The sequence below is a fragment of the Hylaeus anthracinus genome, unplaced genomic scaffold (genome assembly GCF_026225885.1).
Source record: "Hylaeus anthracinus isolate JK02 unplaced genomic scaffold, UHH_iyHylAnth1.0_haploid 11989, whole genome shotgun sequence".
Classification (NCBI taxonomy): Eukaryota; Metazoa; Arthropoda; class Insecta; order Hymenoptera; family Colletidae; genus Hylaeus; species Hylaeus anthracinus.
The window spans coordinates 6,185,148-6,210,327 of record NW_026534337.1 but is presented as its reverse complement, the minus strand read 5'-3'; the positions used below and the strand labels follow the sequence as shown (position 1 = coordinate 6,210,327).

Below are 25,180 nucleotides of genomic sequence, written 5' to 3'. Positions count from 1 at the left end.
TATGTAGTGTAGAAAAAATATAACAACCTTAATTCTACATATTTACTAATTTTATCAAAGCGATAGGATTTAGGTGACTAGTATATGTTTAGATTGTGATTATACATATTAGGCTTCGCCAATAATAAAGACTATTTAGGGCGATTTATATTCGTATTACAATAATATGCAATTAAGTTTGTATGAACAGATAGGCGATATTTTATTTTACCTTTACCTCTTTGACAGCATGATTTGCGTTGAATAAAAGAGGTGACATGTACATACATTAGAGACGGACAGTGAAGAGAAAACTCTTTTTTGTTCGAAATTAAGCAAGTTGGGGCATGGAAATCGGCGTGTAAACCTAAAGTTTTTGCACTTGGTCACGCGTTTTATAGTCATGTACCAGAATGTTCGATGTCGTGACCAGCTGATTGGGTTATAAACCAAGGGTTACATCAGTTTACATCTTGGTAACGAAGCTCCCGATTGCAAAATGATGGGGAAACTTCAATTTCTCTTTACAACTTGAAGAAAAGTTTCATACTTCTGTTAATATCTTGTGCATATAATTTAAAAAGATAATGTAGTTCGGTACAAGTATTTATTTAAATATAATTAAACATTTTAACCTAACGTTTAGTAAAGTTATTTATTATAGTAAAGCTTTGGGATATATGATGTACAAATTTAATTACATTTATTTATTCCAGAAGAAGCAAAGAAAAATAATATTGTTGAGAAACAAATAATAATGAAGTGAAGGATTAAATAAAAGGAAATTCGAATAAACTTGCACTAGATTAAATGTTCTTTTTTTAAGATTCAGCAAGCAATCATTTTATAAACAAATAATGAAGATTAAAATATGTCAATATTGCAGAAAATGCAGGACCAAACACAATAAATCAGATAAATTGATAGGAAATACAGAAAAGATGTTAAAAATCTTTTTATTTCATTGAAAATGATGTACGTGTCATCTGTTATAAACGAACATAGAAACTGTTTTATATGGAACATAAAATGTCGTCTCTTTTTTTTGGTATCAACTTCTCTCAAGATAAATTACTTCTAGATCAGATCTCAATGTCCACATAATCAATCGATGACCTGATAAATCATACGTTTCCATGTTTCTACCGCAGGTGACATACACTGTTGCATCCATAATTGAGATAATCGTCGATTTCACCATTGAACGTTGGAAGATGCAATAGAACCAGCCTCGATAATTGGAATATTATCATCGCGTAGTTAAGTAATTTATTCCTTCATGATTATCTTCAACCTGATTCCACGGGATGAGAATTAGGTGTAACGTTATGAACCCCGCGTTTTGCATAATTGATATCGACGCTGTGATCTCCATAATTCATAATGACGTGCCTATTTAAACGTTGCAATTTGCAATACCGTTTGCAAGAATTTGCGAACGCGAAGACGAGTCGAGCTCATCATATAAAAGTTATGGTATTCCTAGAATGATACGGTAGAATCATGGCTCCGGGAAGATTTTACAGCGTCACAATTTAAGTTGTTTTTATTGACAGTAAAAGCCTTTAAAAGTATTTTAATTAACAGACAAATCGACAGAAGAAAATATTCACAGCGATTTTTTAGCGATTTGACTCTTTTAATAGGAACTAAAATTTCTCTCGTGTTGAAAACATTTAAAAGAATTTCAGAAGAAAGTCAGAAATCGTGAGTCGAAAGCAATAATCGAAGCGAAAGTAGTTAAATTAGCGTGATGCGATAATCGCTTCGATTCGTTTTCGAATAACATTTTTCTGACAATTTTTCTCTGAGTATTGGGTTTAGAGAGGATCCTGAAAAGAAACGTAAAGTTCGAATACATTTATTAATGCAAATGTTGCTTTTTCTCTTGATTTCAACGAATCCTACTTTGAGCTGTTTATGGAATTCTGCGAATTGATATGTGGGAAGCTGCAATAAATGTAAACATCAAAAAGTAGCATTATTATTAAAAGGAAAGTAGATGTGAATTTATTCTAATTACTATGTATTATATTTATGTAGCAGATTATTTTTTGGTAATAAGTGCAAATTATAGAAAATATAGTGTTTCATAAGATGATCATTATTTTAAATAAAATTTATCAGTTTAGATACTGCAATATTGCCACAATAATTTCTTTATGAAGAAAGATACATTCTTGCAGTCATTTGTTTATTATTTCAACTTGAGCAAAATAAAATAAAATTCCTATAAATCATTTTTAAATTGATATACAAATTATAAATAAAATAATTTTAACTCTCTCTGTTTTCCAAATTTTCTCTAATCACTAAAATTATTATAGACATCCAGTACCTTAATATTGTATTATAAATAACAATTACAATAGAATTGAATATAAAATTATTCATTCATATTACATATATTTTAATTTTCGTGGAGGATATTTTAATTTTAAGTCAATCAAGACACCAACAATATACATTTCACAGATATCAATGGTTAAACTGTTTCTTCATTTATTGATAAAATGTGCATAATAATATAAAACATAAGAATAATACCTACAAAATTACTTTGAGAAATCGATTTAAATCAGCGACTTTCAGAGTTTGACATATCTGTGCAAGGATTTATTGAATCGAAAACGAGATCGATTAAAAGAAAATCGCTACTGTACTTTGGTAAATTGCGGTAATTAGCGTTTTGCTCACGCCTTGTTAAATTTTTTACACTGCTTATTATGAACGACCTTCGAATCACGTTCCTTATGAGTTACGCTCGCGTTTCAATGCGAATCTTGCTTAACGTATTTCGAGTTTCCGATTGCACTAGTAGCGTTGTAGATCATTTCGTACGGTACAGAAGTGATCTGATGTATTTACAAACTGTTACGTTTTTCTTGTTACCTTGTAATCGATTCCGCTTTCATGCTTATATCTTTATGGCTCTCTAGTTACTTAGTCCGTTATATTGCACAAGCAATTAGTAAACCTTCTGTGAATCCTATGTTGAATACCTATGACTGTAGGTATTTTCTTTATTAGATCATACCGGTTTCACTTAATTGTAATATATTGGGTATTTTGATATATATAAGTGTGAGAACACAAATAGGAGTACGATAATTTCATTAGTAATTATTTGATTATTTAAATACAGAATATGGACTTTTAAGTATAGATCACTAAATCATGTGAGTCTATGAATGACTTTTTACTAGTTGTTTTATTACTAGTTATTTTTTATTGGTTTATCCTACAGTCCTCTTAACTTGATGCCATTTTAAGCAATACTTGCGAAATTGTCAAGGCTGTCCATAAAGTGAATGTACAGTTAGATTTTCAATAAAAATAAGGCTATTAAATAAAGTATCATAGATTTTACTTCAGACTATATTATATGATATTTCACATTGCTTATAAAATTACATGATTCGTTAAGTCGTTATGCATATTTCAGTAAAGTCTGAATTTAATATTCGATACATACTTCATGTTTCATTAGAAGTTTTAGCTTTAGTAGCATTACATATACATAATAATTTATCTTAAATATGTGGTTAATGGCTGAGGTGAATATTATCAAGATCTTTGAAATATGGAAAATTATGCAAATTAATTCAAGCGGAGTAATGATAGATTATGAGCTTGGTAGTTTTCACAACAGGATAGGCACTCGAGTTTAAGAGTGTTGAGCATTGAGCTAAGTGCAAATATGTACAGAGGTAGAGTATCGAGATAATCGATTAGAGGATGAGACTGTCGTGAGAGGATCTTGCAGTTTTGCTTCAGGCAAAACATACATTTCGAAATTCATTGAATTAGAGTGGCTCGAATCGCACAGTTTTCTAATCCAGAATAAGGAAAAGATGTTTCATCATGAACTTTTTGCTTATAGATTATTAATGACCGTTTCTTGAAATTTTGCGTACTTATGTATACATAGCTCAAGAAAACATAATTAAACAAAAAATGGGCCCTCATGGAGTCTTTTTTAAGTTTTATTTAACTACAAATAATTTAATTCAAATAAATGACAATATTTAATATAATATTTACATTACAATACAATATTTACATTATTTACAATACAATATTTACATTATAATACAATATTTAAATCGTGAAATTTTATAAGGAAGATTAAAACAGCTTCTTAAATAGAATTAGTAATTGGTAACATCATTATTTCGTATTGTAGAGAAGAGTAGTTCGTCGGTATTGGAGTTCTAGATAGAAACTAAATAGTTAAAAGCAGTTTCGAGTGGCACTAAATTCACTTCATTATTGTCATTCAATTTCCATAATTTAGTCAATTATTTGAACTTTGATGTAACAATGTACCATGTCTTCAACCATAACACTCCAAGCAAATGTGAACACAAGAAATCGATCACAATTTCTTTTTCAGTATAGGATGTTTCAGCCTTTTTAGAATCGATTAGAGATATTGGGAACGATGGCGATTTTACGATCCATGTATCGTGCGTGAATGAAATGACGAAGGTTCCTTTTATGCCTGGAGCACTGTAGAAAGTCGAAACCGCTCGGTTTTGCGGTTCGAAATCGTCTTAAAGGTCGCGATGATGTTGAACTACCGCGATTAACAATATAACTCATTCGATAGGCTCTATATTTTCACTTGGGCGCTCGATCCTATCTTATTTACACAGTTATGTTAGCTTGTCGTTGATCCTAATAGAAAGAGATTGCAAGGATATTTTTTTTTTGCAATAACCTACTAAACGGTTAGTCACGTTAATGCCAAATGGATGGATGGATAGATATATTTTTGAACGTTTCCTAACTTTGACTATGAGATTTATATGTAACGTTCTATTTTTAATAATATATAATTTATGTATAATTTAAACATGTATTCTAATTTGTATCATCATTCATAATTTATACGTAACGTTCAATTTTTTATAATTTTAACTTAATTCTTGCTTAATCGAATCTTGTTTTCGCTCGATTGTTCCACGATTGTTCCATATTTTTGTTATATGATTTTAAAAATTAGGCGCAGAGATTCATTCTTGTAATGGATTACAAGTATCCTTGGCAATTATTTATTAGGTGTAGAAATTAATTCTCTGATCTTAACTTTGTCAATGATTCACTGAAGCATATAACAATGACGATCTCATCGGGAAATTATTAGTATCAGTTTAGAGGGTTATACTTCCTAGGAGTAACTGAAGAAAGTAGAGCAAATGTAGGACAACATAACCATCCGAGGACTTTAACATGGTCTACATTTTTTATGCGTATCGTCGTAACAGTCAATTGCACATTGCGTGCATAGAGCGTTGTCAGTTGGACGATTCTGGGACACATTTAGTAACGTTGCAGAGTGTAACGGTGGAATCCAAATTATACAGGGTGTTCCACTTGCCAGGAGCACTTCTAATACCTATGCTGCTATTGACGGTTCGAAATCAAAGATGATCAGAATTTCATTCTAATACTAGATTCAAAAAGATAACATGATTATATATAATTTAGATTGTAATTTTTATCGATTAACCAATTCACTGCCAGGCAAATACAAAGCGCATTGCCTTGGACGCCAAGATTTAATACAGACGTGTAATCTAGGTTACTATTTTGATAATAAAAAGTGATATTAAATTTGTTACTTTAAAAAGAAAATTTACGACCCTTCTTTTGCAAGAATTCGTGACTCAAAAGGCTATACTAAATAATACATTAAAAAGAAATATATATATGATACATACAATATATACATGTCGAATATATACATGTCGAATTGAGTAACCTCCTTTTTGAAGTCGTTTAAAAAAGCTGTTACTTTTAATATGTTATTGGGAAATTTGTTATGTATTTGTGATAGAAGAAATTGTTTCCAAGGTCATCGTAATTTTGTTCGTGCACTAATATATGGTTTTTAATGGTTATAAATTGATTATAATGTAAATTCGACGACTTATAACATTATACAAGCTCATCACTGAAGTTACCGAACGCTTTTCCTTATAATTATTCCTTCTAACTACACAAAATCAACTTACATCTTATTTTCCATAACTTCAAAAATACACAACGTCTTACAACGTATCTTCCTTAAATCTAATATTCAGTGAAATGATATTCAGTTAAAAAAAAATAAAGGTATCAACCTTCTTTTTTGCCAGAAAGGCCCAGTTTAAGTACCAAGATAAAAAGTAAGACTATCTACAAAAACAAACCAGGATATAAAGTTCAAAGAAAAAAGGCTCACGGGTCGAAGAGCGACAACTTTAAAGAGGATAATGATGCACGCTGGATTTGCATATTTATGAAGTAGGTGGCTGAAACTGTCGAAAAGTTTCTTGCGAAACAGAGATGCAAAGGAGCCAGCGTGAAAGGATTTCGTGGATCGTTTTACGGGGCCAGCATGGACCACACCCTTGGCTTCGCGAACCAGTTTTTTCAGGTCGCTTCTACGCGTTTAAACGTTTGTCATTCGTTGAGTTCATCTAGATAAAAAACGCTGGAATTTAGCGCATACTTTTTACGTAATCCGCCTACCACTTTTATCGGTTATTATTAGCTCGATATTGTGCGATTTGTTATTTCACTCGTGACGACATCCTGTTTTTCGTCATACTTTTTTGTCAGCTGTTGTCCCAGTTAATCCGGTTTGATTTTGAAAGAAGTACGAAATTGTCTGGGATTTATTGTATGCGTTGCTTCTTCGCTTTTGGTTGGATAGTAATGGTTTCTTTCCTTTTAAATGGTCCGAACAAAAGGAAGCTTAGTCAGAAGTGCATGATATTAGGGTCAGTGGCGCAATTAGAAATTTCAAATTGCGAGGGATGTTGTTTGCGTCTGTACTTATAATTTACTTTAAATATTTTATTTGTATTATTAGGTGTGAAAATTAATTCTGTGGTTTTATATTCAATCATTTATAACTGTGGTTTAAATAAAAATATTTACCCTCCATTTTGTTACGTTTATAGTGAAACATGCAGGTTATTTCAACATTTAGATTAGTAACTAATATGTGCTGTCTTGTAATGTGTGAGGGAATATTAATTTCCTTTATAAATAAATTATGTGTTTATTTGGAAAGACACGGAATTAATTTCAACGCGTAATATATTATTTATAAAAGGAGGTTCTTATAAATTACCATATATATCTTATAATATGAGTTCATTAATGACTTAATGAATTAATTAATGTCACATCAGCTTAGTTGTTTATACACTACGCAGTACTTGATTCTAATCAAGCATACATCTCTGATATGTGTTGATGCTCGCATTTGAGGAAATAAATTTGTAAGATTTAGAAGATATCCTTTCACAATAATATTGTCGAATAAAGCTAATCGAGCAGAAGAAAGCACATTTACTTTAATTAGAAACATATTAGAATACAAAAATACATATGTGTGTACAATTGCTCGAACAGACTTTAACTAATGGATAATATCCACTCAACAAGGAAATACTCAATGATTTATGAAACGACCTGAAGCATAACATTTCTGTACAGTACGGGCGATATAGAGTGTTACAAGACGTTTTCAGGGAAACTACTAGGGCAACAACGAAATCCTTTATTCGCATTATAACTCTCAGTGGGACCTTTTATGCGAGGTGTTTTTTACCGTTTCCTGGTCACCAGCTGGTCACCAAAGTATAACATATCAGAGTAGTTTGAAATATATCAATTTCTTCAATTTCTGCCAGCTTATTGAAACTTAAGAAATAATTATTTAAAATATTATTGAGGTACAGTCGTTGATAATATTCGTTGCACCTTTATTATAATATATAGATACTGTTATAATAATATATTAATGGATGGAAATTATTGTGTTATGGAGATATGTCTTGTACAAAAAAATTATGCCAAATTTAATTCATGTAACATTTTCTCTTTAATTCCATGTACCAAAATAAGAATCATAGAAATTAATGTATTAAGAAGATATTTCTTGTACTAAAGATTAACCAAAATTTCAAAATAACAAGCACAGAGCCATATTACTATTCAGAATTTGTTCCATCTTCAAAAATTGCTTAAGGTTTTACTGTTATAATATTTTTGAATTGGTTGATCTTATTTTGACTGAGATTTTCAATTGCGTTCTTAACGTTAACATCGATCGTTTCTCATTGGTATTGTTTCGAACAGTGAAGGTGAATGTAGGTGATTGGCGAATACAGGTGTATCGTGGGCGTGACAATCCGAGTGGTATGTATATAGGAAAGGGAAGATTTCTAACTTTCCCTTCTCAGGAAGTCAACCGGTGATGACTACACGGGATATCCTTGCTTAAACCAAGTTCAAAAATCTTATCTTATGACATTATTAATAATAAATTAATTTGCACGGTACTGAGATCTTCGTGACCCTTTCATGATTAATTCACACATCTATAAACATATTTATATTTTGCCACAGGTAACACGAGTGAAATATTTTTTAATTCTTCGTGTAATTAAGGGACCATGATCGAGTGTATAAATATTATAGTGACAATTTTTATTGCTTGCACGTCAACATTTAATTATTAACAGAAGATGAATTGGTGATTGAGAATGTCTACACGTCATTTTAAATATTTATTAAATTTACTTGAACTGAAGGTTAATCTTATTCGTTAAGTAAATCGTAATTTTATATTATTTTATAATATTATTGATTACATTTGTCATTTACGTAACATTTTCTTACGTTTATATTGTAGAAAATATTTGCTAATAGGAAAAGTTCATTGACCTATGAATTAGGTGAACTGGGAAGTAATGTCGTTTTTGTAATTATAAATATTTGTTTATCACTCGTCAGCTGGTTGATTAGCACTATTTATTTCAAATATTCTTAACTTTACTTTTATACATACACATATATCGTATAACTTGTAAAAAATGGATAGTTAATGGTTATCTTTAAACTAAATTCAATTAAATTGAAATTTCCATAAACACATTCTGCTCATCTTCATCACTATTTCTCTCAAATGTTTAGAACTTTACTTTCACACATATAAATAACATATTAAATTATTTATATATTACACCTATAAACACGCTCTTGAATCAAACAAATAAATTCTCTCTCTATCATCTTACCAGTTTTCGAGAAAACAACAAACTCGTCCATTACATAAATCCTACGCCATGTTGTCGGATATCGCATGACAACTCTCTAGTTTCGTCGACGGTTTGATTAAATGTCAGTCATTTCGTTTCCCCCGACAGACACGAATACAAACAAAAAATAATTCTTACGTAGTCGGTACATCCCTGCCAGAACTTCTGAGGAATGCAAATTGCGCGTTACGAGAGAAAACGGGGTCACCGCGAATCCCCGCGTTCGATTGATCGTTCCGACGATGATCTGCATCTCCTTTGGTCATCCTCTGGTCGAGAACGCCGGTTTCGGCTGCAATCGTGGATCACGGAGTCAAGCGACGCGGAAAATCACTAACAACCCCGATGAATAATTCACAGCCCTTAATCAAGCGTTTCATGACGACGAAATCGAGACCACGGGATTGGTGGTAATCGTTCTCCCTGGCATCGCAGGGTTACCTATTTCGCAGTCCGCGGGTAATGGGCGATCTCGAAAGTGGATTCATCGATGTCGGAAGTCAAGCGGCGAAACTGCATCATCCATCGATCAAAATTCAGATGCGAATAGAAATTGAAATGGCATCTTACGTTTCGCGTTTGGGAATACTCGTTATCTCGAATGCTTTATGAAGCTTCCCTTTGGTAAATAAAATCAAAAGCGATTTTTTGCTTCCAAGGCCCAGTGCGTGACAAAATCGGTGACAAAAGTAGTTCAAGGTAATTAAAAGTAATTTTACCGTATTTAAGTATTTAACCGTTTTAAGTATTTACCGATGTCGGAAGTCAAACGGCGAAAGTACGTCCATCCCCCGAAAAAATTGAGATCCAAATAGAAATAGGAATCCTGTCGAAATCCAAGGATAATGCGCCCGGATACCGACCAGCTGGATAGAGATCGCCGAAGCGGTCTACCTTCGGTGAAACGAAAACGGCCTCTCACCGCTGTTAACGTAGCACGCTTTTTCAATAATTCCCGGCGATATTACGCACGACTGAGTAGTTGTGTTAGTGGCACGTAAGTGTGTCTGTCGAGGGAATGATCTCAAGTATGTATTGTGGTTTTTAAAGAGGAACAATGCTTGGGTTAGGAAAATTTCTGTGTAAAAATCAGTTAAGGAAATCTTCCAAGATGACGAGAATATTAAAGTTAGGCAAATTTTTTTGAGATTTATAAGTGTTTAATGTAAATTTCAGATATGTAGGTTGAAAGTGCATACTTTTATAAATATTTCAGCCAATTTTCGTAGAAGAATGTTTAGTTTTGTGGAAAATATGAGCGTTTTTCACGGTGGTGGAATTTGCAGATTGTTTGGATAGGATTGAGAAGAATTGAATATAAACAGAATTCATACAGGTTAGATTACTTCTTGCTATTGTTGTGTTTATGGATTGTTTCCTAAAACAATTTTCCTATGGATAAATTGCCTAAAATATTAACAGTTTTAGTTTTTAAATAAATATTAGAGAATGGGAAGAAATTTATTTGTGCAACGGTAATGGAGTCCTGTTACGAATATTTTATTTAAATTTTAAGACAATCGCACACAGTGGTTCCTGGGAAACGTTACTAACCTGTGCGAAAAAACCGGTTTCTTAAATAAACACGTTTAAAATTTAAGGATCGATTTCGTATTACGTATTACTGGGACACGTTTCACGGAAGTCGTTACATCTTCGTTAACATTACGTGTTCTGCCTTGATGTTTTAAGATTTTATTCCTGAAATATTAAATTTGAAGTAAATGCAAAATGTAAATTTATCGAAACCGGAAATAAAGAGTTCCTGTTAAGAGTTTTAAGATTATGACGTAGTTTAGAACATGGATGACAAATAAATGATATATATATACTATTCGACAATTTTATTCTAAATTCTGACTTGTGATCAAATTCTTTATTTGAAAGGTAAAGGATAATAATTTGGCAAATTCAAACAGGCTATTATTTATTTTACGTTACTTGAGTTAATCATGTTTAGAATCAATAAATATTACGATCTCATGTATGTCATGATGTAATGATACCTTTCATGCAAAAAACTGTCATTAAAAATAAAATTGATTATCAATATTTGAGTATTATTAAGTGAATTTAAAACGTATAGAAACATGTAACCTATGTAAAAATAAAGAATGAAAAATATATAAACATTAAACTGATTATTTAGATATAATTCTTTGTTTAAAATTTGTTAAGTTCATTGGCGAATTTAAAAAATTAAGACAAATATATTATGCGTACAGAATTAAAAAGTGTACAGGTAAATAAATATTACTTTTGCTTATGTATATAATTTTATGCCCGAACAATTTTGTAAAACGTGTCATTAAACAAATATAGAATGTACAAATATAGAAATTATCTATTACTTCGACAAAATCACACATATTTACTTATGTTTGTCAAATATTTTATAGCGTGACACGTTATACGTAAACATTTATAATGTTTAAAATTGATAGGATAGCTAACTTCTTGAACAAAAGTTTTTAAATATTATTCAACTTCAAGGAAACTAGGCAAAGTCTGAAAATCAGAAACTAAGCAATTTGTCTTCTTATTAGATATTAGAAACTCCATCTCCTTGATCAGGGACATTGAAACAGATTGACACGTCCTGACTCCTCACTAGTGTTTAGCCTTGCACGCTTTTCACTTCGACCACAGATAAGATTCGTTATCTTCAATGGGAACAACTTGTTTAATGCGGCTTTAAAATAAAAACCACATCGATTAACAAGGAGAACTCCCTGCGCGAAACTTTCACTTTTTAACGAGCTTCTGCGCAATCATTGTGCTTGAAATCCTGTGGCCACCAGTGTGTGGTTTAGAGGGCATATAGTTAATTGATTTCGAGATATTTAAGAGTTAAGCATGGCTTTACTTGTTAAAGTATGGCTTTTATTTAGAATGGTAAATGCAGTTTGGCTGGCGAGACCTGTTGGGTGTCTTTCAACCTTTAATTCAAATCTTCTTGCAAATTTCAGTGATTTTTATGACCCAATTACTGTTTAAACTAGCATTTCACCACGTAAGACTTTTACTGTTTGATCTTTCAACCCTTAATTCTTTCTTCTTACAAATTTTAGTAATTCCAGTGGTCTAACTGATGTTCAAACTGGCATTTTAATTTCATTCTTGCTGAAGGAATCTCCTTCTTTATTAATCCCACCAGGAATCGCAAAATACCTGTTAGGATGCCAAACTATGGCATTTTACCAATCAATCGCTCACCTTTTCAATCCTACCAGATAAAACTCTTAGCTGTTTGAGCTTTCAATCCTTAACCATCTCTTCTTGCAAATTTTAGTAATTTCAGTGGCCCAACTGAAACTGGCATTTTAATTTAATTCTTGCTGAAGGAATCTTCTTCTTTATCAATCCCACCAGGAATTGCAGAATACCTCGGAAGACACTAGAACTATAGAATTTAACCAGTCAAGGATTAAACGCACGGGCCGAGTAATTTTCTCTAGCATATTAAAATAGCGTTTCGTACCTTCCGTCAATTACGGTTGCCATTTCGTGTTGCAAAACTGTTACACATTGTGTTGCATGTCCCTAATCATAGGAGATGTGTTTGAAATTGCCGATTGGCGAATGGTCGACCGAAGATTCCCTTAACCAACAAGGATCCCAGTTCGTATTTACCAATTACGCAAATAAACAGCCCATTTGTAATTACATAGCGGAGGTAGCAATGTCGTAAGGATCATCATTGTTGCGTACATCAATTTGGTTTGGAAAGATCCATTCGTGATGACCGCCAATTGAACTTCTCTCGTTATCGTCGCGGAAAAAAAGAACTAAGTACTGATTGCCGCGCGTCACGTTAGAAATGGAAGAAACTGCAATAGCAATTTCACGGGGGTTTTAATTTTCAAAAGCAACGCGCCGTTTGGCGTTTATTAGGAAATCCTTTCACGGTTTAATAACACCTGTTTGAGGAGTTTGAAGTAAGTAATGACGGTGAATTATCTAATTTTATACTGCACGGATTTCGTGCTGGGGTATACATATATACACCTATCTGTTATTTACCATTATGTTTATTGGTACGTCTTTATTAGCTGCGATTTAAGAGCAGACATTAGAACACAAAAGATTATTATTAATCCTTGTGAAATACCCTGGGCGAGGAGTATACAATTCTCGATACTTGAAATTGGGAAACGTAACAATATTTCTTTGGTGTTTCACAAGAAATTGTCGAAAAGTTTTGTTGTTCACGCGACTAGAAATAATATACGATAATAAATAATACATAAGCATTCGATCAGGCACTTACTTTTTAATTCATCATTAAAGGAATCTGTATTTTTCTTCTATTAAATTTACTCAGGTAACTTACTTACTTATTCCTTTTTTTATAGGTACCTCGCTCTATTAGTTAAGCGATTGGAAATGCCACAATACTTCCGGTTTAGTATCTAGATATATGCATACGCATGTGGTCATAAAACGAACTAGGAATGTACTAAATTTAAATTCCAAGGTAGTGCATACAAGGTGTTTTTCGTAGACTACTTAACGAGTTAGAACATCACAAAACTCGTTGTAGGAGAAGGCTAAGGAAAACTATGCGATGAACTAATCTTTGAAGTACCATTAATGCCAGGATTATTTTTTATATAATTTTACCAATTACATTATTATTTATTATATATTTATATATTATAATATAATTTTAATATATTATTTTTGCACATTTCATATAAAAATAACAGAGACATTTTAATAGATTAGAATGACTATTAAGTGTTAACTTTGTTAACGTTATTATACAAATTTAGTATTATATTTTTCATTGTAATTCATCAAGTGAAGAATACCAAATCATTCTTTTCTTTCATTAATATTTTTATCACTCTCGTATAATAAGAATTAATGCTTGTGCCAATAGTAAAATTTTCTTAAAATATAATCCTCAATATAAATAATACTTGTTGTGTATCTAAAATATAATATTTGTAATTAAGTTAACAGAAAGTGAACAGATAATTAGTTTTGTGTACTTTTATTTCTGCATGTATTGCTTATCATTTTTAATAATAGCCTTGTAAAATAACAGCTTTAGTCATTTGTACAACTCTTCGGTAAAGAGAAAATGATAGTAAAAGTAGTTCCAGTGAATGTCACTGATATTTACGTTCGTTTCGCGTGTATTTAATTAGGCCAGTTACCATTTGAACTACTTTACACGCTCGCAGTTCCGTTTTCTGAACCTGTGCACTTAGGATGTATTAGAAATATTGATATATATTTCCAGGTACTTATCTTTTAACAATTATTCTTTTCGATTGAGTTCATTTATTTTCTGTACTTTTAGGGATCCATTTGTTACTCTTTTATTATTCAAGAATCAACTATCCTCTGTTTAAGAAGAATTTCTGGATGAATTACTTCATGAAATCAGTCCACATGTGTACAATATATCTCTTGCTTCAGAAGGTTTCTAAGGAATGTTAAGTTCAGGGCCTCAAAAATTTAAATTCCTCTATAAAAATAAATCGATTTCATCCAATTGTTTTGCACCTTAATGATTCGTCATTGGTAGATCGTTGCACCGAAACGGAAAGAAAATTACTCTCGGAAGTGTCCGTAAATTTTTCTCGTTGCGCAAGTTCCGCGAAGTCGCGATTCAGCTGAAAAATCATCAAGCGCGTAGGACAATTATCGTTATGAATAATACCGCGATATTAGCATTGCTTCCTACGTTGCAATTACGTTTGTGCTCGATTTCGAAACGTCGAACAACACTTTTCTCTATTTGGCACAACTTGCTCACAAACGGAGCGAATCGAATCTGCATAGCCGCGAAAAATGTGCATCTGGCTGCTGTTACGGCGAGAGGTTAACTCTATACCTTCCACCGTGATTGTTATCAGAACCATCTGCTGGTTGATAAATTGTCAGACACCCGATGGAGTTCAGTTGCGTTCACCTCGATCCCGAAACAAGCAACTTTATTCAGATCACCACGGTAGAATGAATGAGTTTTATTTATAAGGGTGCGAGGTCATAAAACTTAACTATAATGTCTGATGTATCGGTTTCCTATTTGTTCATTCTTTACATTCACTTAATTCTTGTTTTACAATAATTTGCATTTGCTTAAATACTTCTCTCTGTAATTCTTTCATTAGGAATGTCAATAGTCTGTTGGGGATCCTTTTAAATTATTACTAAATTTCAATTGATCGTCTCACATTTTTTCCTCTCTCTTAAATATATTGTGAATTTTTACAATATTTATTATATAACAAATAAATAATGTGAATCTTGATATACTGTGTTGAATCATTTCAAATAGAGAATGATTTAAACGATTCTGATTTTTCATTTCGTCGTTATATTAATAAATTATATTAACATATTAATTATATATTAATAAAGAATATTAATGAATTAGGTTAATAAATAAGTTTTACATTCTTGGAATATTTCTTATGTAACGAATAAATTGTGTGAGTTTCGATCTATTCTTCTACATAATTTCAGAAAGAGTATGATTTAGATATTTATGATTCTTCATTTCTGTATTATATTGGGCAATTTTTCTTTTACTCTAAACGCAACTAATATTATATATACAATAATTAAAATATACTATATGAATTGATATATTAAAAAAAAGACATTGGGCTAAATTGTCTACTCAAGCATAAATTACAGTGTCCCTCGCAGAATGTAAACCAACTAAAGGACTAATTAACAAAGAAATTCTATCGAACGATTAATCAACTCTAAAATTTATTAAACTTTGGCTACAGTATACACCATAGCATGATCCCTGGTCAATATTTAAACATTAAAACCATACTTTTTATCTACCAAGAAATCGACGAATGAAGCTTTCACAGAATCGCATGTTACTCGAAACGTTTCGCAGCAATTTTCTTTTCATAAATCGATGAACTGCGAGGAACTGCACCACTCTAGACGAAATCAGGCGTGAATAGGATGCAGTTGGTATACGATTGAACGTGCATCTACGCGAAAGCGTGGCCACATTTATTGAAACGCATTTATCTCTTTATCAATACCCTCTAATAGAAATCTTCTTTCACGGTCCAGTGAAAACGTCAACGATAGTTCTGTCGCTGCTCTTTGAACGCGTTTTCCTCGTTAATGCTCGTAGACGAGCAAGAAAGCATCGCGACTATCGAATCCAGGCGCTTTCGATTCGTTCTAGTCGATCTCGAATTCACGGGGCAAAAAGTCCGATCGTTACCGTCGCGATGCTTGTAAAATATCAAATGATGGATGAGTTGATTCGTATTTATTCGACGATTAATACAATCTAAACGATATAACAAATTACATATAACATTGTAATGAAAGTAATTAAAATGATATACTTATTTAATACGATTGAATTCAAATATGTTAAATACATACATGGACATAATTAAAATAAAATAATATTATTATTTAATATAATTTAACGTGAATATTTCCAATACAAAAATAAATACAATTATTATAAAATGATATCATTGTTTAATATTATTAAATATACAAGTAAATATAAATAAAATGAAATAATGTGATTAAAAATGTAACGTGCTAATTTTTAAATAACAAAAGACGCCTGTCAGCATAATTGGTCGTAAGTACTCAAACGACATAATCTTTCAAATTTAATTGTAATCAATAACATAGGTATTCAAAAATATAAGTATTTCTTCTGTAGCAGTCATTTTGTTCAAAACTACAATTCTAAGATTTCTTTCAGAGAATCCTCTATGTTCTTCGCTATCATACATATTATTAAGCATATACTACAGTAAACTGATAGAAATTAACGATGAAATAATGATCCGAATGGAACGTTAAACATTCCTTTCCTTACCAGGAAATTTCCATTCCCACAATATCATAAAACACATACCCTATACATTTGAATAAATTTCTCAATGGATCTTTTCTCACAGGATAAATTTAGCTGAATCAGCATTTTGCTCTCTTACACAATTACTTCTTGGGTTTCATCTGCAACATCTACAGTATCCTCCTCGTTAATGCTTCTCCTTAGGGAAAAAGACAACGTGAACTATCGATTTCAGGCGCTTTCGATTCGTTCCACTCGATCTGAATTCAGAGAGGACAAAAATCTGGCAAAAACGGGTTCCCCGATCTTGGGAAACTCCGCGGAGACGTTATTTTGCAGCGTTATTCACAGTAGTTAGCTCGGCGAGGCGAGGCGTGCTTAAAGGCTGCTCGAGTTCGGCTGCATGCTTGACTAGGTAACGTGACGTGAAACACCGACTTTTACTTTCAGCGTCGATTCGACGTGTGTCCGAGGCAGATAAGGATAAACGAAACTGGAACGCCAAGGCGCACCGTGGCGAACGGAGTCTTGGTCCAATTTGAACAATCCTCGGGTAAACACGGCCCTTCTGACCTTCTCGCGGGCTCCATTGCCGCGCAGGAACCGGTAAACGGAAGAAATTTTCTTCGACGTCGTGTTATTATATCGGGGAAGGGTATTACTACTTTCGTACAATAGTTTTAATAATGGCACGTCGATTAGCACACGGATCACTCATAATTAATTTCCACACTTGATGAATGCCAACGCCAAATATTAAATTACTTCCCACTCGTCCTAAAACAAACATTTAATCCTTTGTAGTCCGACTTTCCCGATTTCGATACGTTTATGTCGAGTCTCCCTCGACATAGGACCGCGAGGATTTAACCTCGCAGAAATTTCCACGAGCATCGATCTGTGTGCTAATCAACGTGCTACTAATAAAACCATTGTACCAGGGTCGTAATACCCTTCCCGGTATGCACGTGGAAATTTTATAAATATCATCAATACATAAATATCATGAATAGGAAATGCTAGATAGTTCAAACTATGCTCGTTTTTATCTGTGCTTATATAGATTCGAGGAAAGCGGATGATCTCCGTTCGTTATGTATAGGTCACACTTCCTGTAAACAATTACAGCAGACTCTTAGCGCAAACTACTCTCGTTTTCTCGTTCTGTTTGATCGACATTGTAATTAGAGCATTAGAACTCTTAATTCCGTTACACCTATCGCTGGAGGTGCAAGTGCTTCCTTAGTGTCGTTACGTGATAGAACTTTGCACGCGCGTCACACAAGTTCCTTCCGTTCTTGTTCTAATTGCATCCGATCAGTGCTTCAGCGTAGGCTCTCTGTGAAGTCGCAGGCGTATCTCGAAAGATGACTCTGGGCGTTTTCATTAATGCTTGCGAAATGCTATTGACTTCTATATCTATTTGACTTCTGTTATGAATTAGAAAACGATGCAAGTTTACTTTAGGATTCGTTATGGAAGTAGGTGACGAGAGTCGTTGCGTTTAGTTGCATCTTAAGTTGTGCTGCTTGCATTGATTAACCTAGTATTCGAGAACTGGGGAAAATTTCATTTAAATAAAGGCAGATTATGTATGAGATGCTGCATTATCTATTACTCGTTCCATTTACTCATGTTGCTTGATTAGAAAATTGAGGATGGATGAGTAGACACATATCTATATGTTTGTTTTTATATAAAAATTATCGCTAATTACGATCATAATATCTTTTAGAATTAAAAGATATACTATGTTAAAGTGAGACAGCACATTTGTATGTCATAATCGATTTATAGATAGAGATTGCTTTAGTTTGTATGCAATATACTGTGTATTCGATTAAAGCAAAAAAAATTCGTCTCTCAAGAAGTTAAAAAATAAAATGATATAACTGAACATCGATTTTGAGAATGTTGACCAACTGTTTATATTAAATGACATCATACATATAAGAATTTAACAAATACAATTATTACAATTGAACAACAGAAATTCATTTTATTTTAATGTAGGTTAATATTATATTTGTAGTAATGTTGTAGATCTTAAAGTAATGTGTTCTTAATTAAACAATACTTGAGTAAATTTATACAATATATATATATATGTTACATTTATTTACTATGTTGTATAATAAATATGCACTAATTACCTATAAGTTCTACTAAAATAAAATATTTATTGCATCATGTATTATACATTTCAACCATGTTTGATTTATTTCTGCTAACCACTGAGTAATACTAATATTAAACAATTATTTACACTTGCATAAAAATCAATTCACTGTACCTGTCCGACAAAAATAATTATTCCGTTACTCGAAACAACAATCTGACGTCCATATTTTGCTAAATTTCAGGTCGACGACCGCAACGCTCACAGTCCTAGAGATCGAGGCACTCAGAGGTTCAACACTAAATCTCTGGAAGATGCAACAACCACGTCGAGCTCGTTACCATCGAGAAGCAAGGGGGACAGATCATCGCAATCAAACAAGTCTTCGTACACCGAAAGGCGCAACGAAGGGACAGCTCCAAAGCCTGCCATCAACTCGGAATCAAAATTCGGATCTAGCAACCGTTCGAACGCGAGAATGACGAAGACGATCGACCGAAGTGGCTCGTCTGGTGTAGCCGAAGCTACGAACAATTCGAGAAGATCTTTTTCAGGAAAGAATACCGAAGAAAGCGAGAGATCAGATCCGACGATCCGACGGAGGAGCGGGAAGAGCTACTCCCCGGAGAACAGCGAAGGGAGAAGATCGAAAGACGAGCAAAGAAAAACGTTCGCCAGGCGTTTCGACAGTTCGGATGTCACCGAGAGACTGGACAACAGAGGACCATCGGTGTTCAGCGCAACCACGGAATCATCGAGGTCCAGAACTGGAAGGAAGATTCAAACGACTTATGCGCGGAAAGATGCCAAGTCTCAGTTACCCATCAGAAGGCATAATAACAAAAAGCACGCGGACCAAGGGGCGACTATGGATTCTTTCAAACGAGCCGAAGGGAGGAGTAGATCGACGACAGAGAGGGTTGAGCGGAGCACTCGATCCAGCAGGTCCAAAGTGAGCAACAGAGAGAACAATACTATCAGTCGCAAGGCTCAAGATACCCTTCTGTCGGAATCAGAGAGTGTTAGAGTCGATATTCCCTTGGCAGTGGAAGCCACGGACAATCCAGTAAACGATGTGACCGTAGGTGTAACGGGATTCCCTCAGAGACAGTTCTCCACAGAGATCAACAGGAGGTCCGATAGCAAGGATTCATCGAGATCTAACGCAAGGTCTAAGGGTCGTGGACGATCTAGCGACTCTGACTCTGCCAGGAACAGCTCTCGAAGAGGATCTTCAAGATTCAACGAGTACACGACTACTGAAGCGAGCGAGCAGACTGTTGGCTCGAGAAGAAGTAGTGCTTCCAGAGATAGATCGAGGGGTTCTGCGAATGAATCGCGATCAAGATCCAGGGGGAGAAATTTGGATAGCATTGTCAAGCCCACTACAGCGACGTTTGAGCGTGATATCAAGCGTAAGACCTCTGGAGACAGGAATTCTCCTGAGAGGAGGTCGAGGATTGCTGAGGCTAACTCTAGAACTGTCGAAGGTCGTGGGCAGGATCAGGATGTTCGTGGAAGGTCTAGGAATAGATCCAGAGTGGATGCTACTACGTCTACTGCACTTGGTAAATAGAATGTTTGTTTGGTTTTAAAGGGTATCTTTTTCGGTTTTGAGTAGTATCTGAATAGGTCAGCAAAGTTGTTTCATTATATTTTGAGTTGTATTTTGATTCTTTTGGTATTTATTTTTTGTATTATATTATATTTTTATTTTCATTTTTATTATAGTTATATTATATAAAAATATTGTTTTGCTCGTGATATTATTAACGCTTTGATTGCTAGAGTAGTAATCGTAAAAATTCCAACGAGACAAGAATTTTGTTTTTATATAATTATAAATGATATAATCTACCATCCATAATTACTTATTTTTGTGGCCTCTTTGGAATGCATCAATCCTCTCCAGAATTATTTTCTTTAACACCTTACCTTTAGAATTAATTTATTTAATGTCTCAATGAAAATTCTTGTCACCCATATGTGGGTGACGTGGAGGCCAATGTGTTAATGAGCGAGGTAGAAATGTAAAATTTTGTTACTGTTACGTTAACTATGTATTACTTAATAAGTGATAGTATTTTATGTTAATTATAATAGCTTTATGGTCTACTTTAAAATTAACAAGATAATTAACTATATAAAGTATATTATACATTCACTATTTGAAAGTTGAAGGATATTTTTAGTGTTGTTTGGTGTAAAATTATCTGCCAACTATGCCATTGTGCATCTGTAAATACTTTTCAAGTTCTTTATTTTTACACTGTTCTAAAATCGTAATGTATAAAATTCTCTGTCATAGTTTAATAGAAATTACAGGTGAACGTCAGTTTGAATTTTGGTATATGTTAAAAGTAATTCATTTCTGAAAAGGTTACAAACTAAACATTCCTGATTTTATACTTCACTTGTCCTTGCATGAAATTAGAAAAAATTAAATAGGATTCATCAATTTATAATCTCTTCAGGAATGTGAATGAATAAAAATAAATAATTGAATTCCAATATCATCTTTTATCATCGAAGACCTCAGTTATTGAATTCAGAAAAATTCTTGATCATTAAGTTCTATTATAGATTAATAAAGAAGGTACAGATCCCCCAAGCATACACTACATGTAGCAGAGGATATAATACTCCCAATCATATAATACAAACTGAATAACACTTCCATTGGACATTAATTCTAATTATCCTCCTAATTCAGTACCAGAAGTCACTACAATTGCTGCATCAGACACAACAGCCTTCATCGACGTCGCGTCTACTTCCACCGAATCCGAAATCACCACCATAAAACCTCTACCTTCGACTACAACCACAGTGTCCTCGAGAATAGTAGCAACAACGCCAAGACCGTCTTTGGCTACCACAGTGGCACACGAAGGACGCAACCGACGAAGAGGTAGAGGTAATCAAGGAGGGAATCAAGGCAGAACGGAGCAGAAGGAAGATTTCTTCAATCACGGACTAGGGTTCAGAGGTCGGAAGCCTCTGCCCGAGGTGTCACCGTACCTAAGCGGTACAAAGAAACCTGCCCTGTCGCAAAACGATTCCCAATCGTCTGGAAATCCGGGTTGGACGCTCAGAAGGCGACCAGATCACTCGAACAGTTCGGAAGCTCCTCCTAAGACGGCGATTCCCTCGGCGAGAGATCAAACGAACGAAGTGATACCACCGAACGAGCAATCCACGACCACCGAAACTACAACGACGGTAGAAAGTTCGTCGACTACCACGAGAAGAGGGTTCAAGAAGCTACAGACAAACACGGAAGAAAGTACAACAGTTGCTAGTACAACGATGAAGGGTTACAGAAGGGGTAATAAGACCTATGATAAAAATCGGACTCCAGGAGCTGGAAAAGTGGCAGAGGACAACCAGGATAGCGACAATTATCCGCCTGACTTCAAAGCAAGATTGTCCCAGTTGGTAAGTTTTAAATTGTTGGATTTAAAGTAATATGTATTTGAAATATGTATGATGTATTTGAAAATATTTGTGTATTCGTAATAGCCTGTAGGAACAGTTTTGAATGTTTCGGACTCTATTTGTTGAGTCTTTTTCAAAAACATGGTTCGTTTGTGGGTGCCTCATAATACGTTAATAAATTTACGTGTGATTTCAGAGAAATGGCATGATATACCTGTGATTTAAGATATCAGGGTGAATCTAGAGTTTTTCTCGACTTTTTTTTATATTTGTTCTATGAATTTTTAATCTAAATAAACGTGTACGTTTCATTTTATATGTACATATAATGAGAACACAACACAATACAACGTAATGTGATATGAAACATCAGAACACGTGAAACAACATAACTCATCATAATACATACAGCATCAAATATTATGATTAGATTGAGCATTTCATGCATTTATGGTACAAGCCAACATAATAAATACACGCTAATAAATATTACTATAATAATTGTAGAATATATTCGAAATATATATTATGTATATTTTTTATATGTTTTTCATATTACTGTACACCAAAAATGCATAAAATTCGCAGTAAAAATCATAACATACCACAAGATAACACAATATAATATAGTTGAATAAAACATAAAAAACAGGACATAACATAATACAGTATAATACGCCATAACACAATGTATTATATGTATATACCAGCACATCATTTTGTAGCTTTTCAATTGCTTTTTCATTTTGTGTCTTTTTTATATTATTTGTATTACATAAAATGAAAGAGCAATTGGAAAGCTACTAAATGATGTGCTGGTATATATCATATGTTGTGTCATGATGTATTATGTTGAATTTTGTTGTCTTATGTTGTCTGTTTATGTTATATATATATATCACTGAATTGAGGACATACAATTACAAAGTATATTCTCTTAATTGTATAATATTCTATAAATTCAATATACGACCATGCCTTTTCTCTGAAATAATTCTATCCCTAAATATATCGACACTTGTCGATAAAATCTTAATTGAAGTACTTTTACGATCACTAACCGAGAAGTATGCTTTCAGAAGAGTACGAACACGAAAATACCAGCCCTGAAAACTACCTCTAGAACACCTTTGGAGGTAAGAATCCCGAGCGCTCGTCAAACTCCGCTTGCAACGTTCGAATAAGTTTCTCTATCTATAAATTAATGACTGTAACATCTCTATGCTTCTATTCTAGTTCAACAAACCTCTGGCTTTACATTTGAATGGTACTTAATACGTAGACGTAACCATTGACGTTGTCGACACCGTTGTTGTAAATTTGTTTAAAATGATACAGTTAACAATCGAACGACGTACACAACGCGACTGGAATGAACGTCTATACACATATACTGCTAACACCAAACAATTTAATCAGCATGCCACGTAACAAACCATACACTTGCAATTTACCCTTTAAAGTTGTTCTGTAATGGCCCCGAAAGAGACTGGGAGTCATTTCTATCGTTCAAGTACATTCGGTAGTTTTGTAATTGTTGAAGTCGTTGGTATTCGTGTAGGATCAGCTGGGGAACGTCTATGGTCGACGTTCGAGGACCAAGTTGAAGACGTTTGCGCTCGATGACCTCGATACTGCAGCTTCCGAGAATATTTTGACCGATCAAAGATTAATCGTGAACCCCTTAACGTTGATTAATGGCACAGGATTGCGACGCGTAAGAGTACAGACAATCTTTGTAACGCGTGTTCGCTTGTTTCTACCTTTCCCTCCATCCGACGCGTAGATTTAGCTATCTACGAGCTTTTAAAAAGCCTCGAATGTCACATTGTTCGGCTTTTAGAGGCTTTCAATCACGTTCTCCTCCAACAGTTTTGAAGTGCTTGGCCATCGTGTACCTATCATTGGTAAATTGAAACTTCCGATGAGTCTTTTTTTGATCGAATGGAAGTCGATTAAATTATTTTCGGGCGTATTAAGGGAAGGGATAGACGTTATCATGATAGCAGATATTATGGTATGTTATGTTATATTATTAATACCTTCAGGATTGAAATATTATTTCTTTCTTTAAAAGGCTAGAGACGGAAATGAGATCAGAGTTCATCTTGAATAGTGATCAGGGTAAATTATTGAAATTAATTGTTAGAATATTGTTTGTATAAATAGTCAAACAGCGTAAAAAACTCGTGAAACAATGTTTCTTCTTATCTCTGAAAGGTTAATGATATAATAGAGTTCAGAATTCACTTTGACAGTATAATTTGTAGAAAATTATCAAATTGAGTCAAAGATTGTATCTTACTATCAAACTATTTTACTGTATAATTATACAGTAATAATTTCGTGTTTCAAAGGTTAACGATTCAGAAGAGATGAGAATTCATCTCAAATTAAGATCAGAGTAAAATATTGGAATTAATTGTTGAATTATTATTAAACTGCATAAGGGACCCTCATTTATAAATCGTAATAGTAATTATTTATCACGACAGTAAATACTGTATATAAAAAGTATCACATCCTGCAAGAATTTCTTTCTTTTGAAATATTAGAGATGCAAAGGAGGTAAAAATTTATCTCAAATTAAGTTCTGTATGAGATATTGGAATTAATTGTTGAAATATTCTTAAATTGGGTGAAGGATTGTAATTTACGAATCGTAATGGTAATTGTTGCTTTGGCATCATTGACGACCACTCGAGACTGGGCAATGATGCGCGATTA

General features: G+C 33.5%; 1 protein-coding gene across 2 annotated transcripts in view; it reads left to right on the top strand.

Moving 5' to 3' along the window:
• Positions 1–25,180, top strand: part of LOC128887989 (mucin-2-like) — a 92,902-nt gene that overhangs the window by 35,036 nt on the left and 32,686 nt on the right. For both annotated transcript variants that reach the window (XM_054144538.1, XM_054144539.1), the window contains exons 3-5: positions 19,260–20,583; positions 21,729–22,453; positions 23,533–23,589. In XM_054144538.1, coding sequence (XP_054000513.1) covers positions 19,260–20,583; positions 21,729–22,453; positions 23,533–23,589 — 2,106 coding nt within the window. The remainder of the gene's footprint in view (positions 1–19,259; positions 20,584–21,728; positions 22,454–23,532; positions 23,590–25,180) is intronic.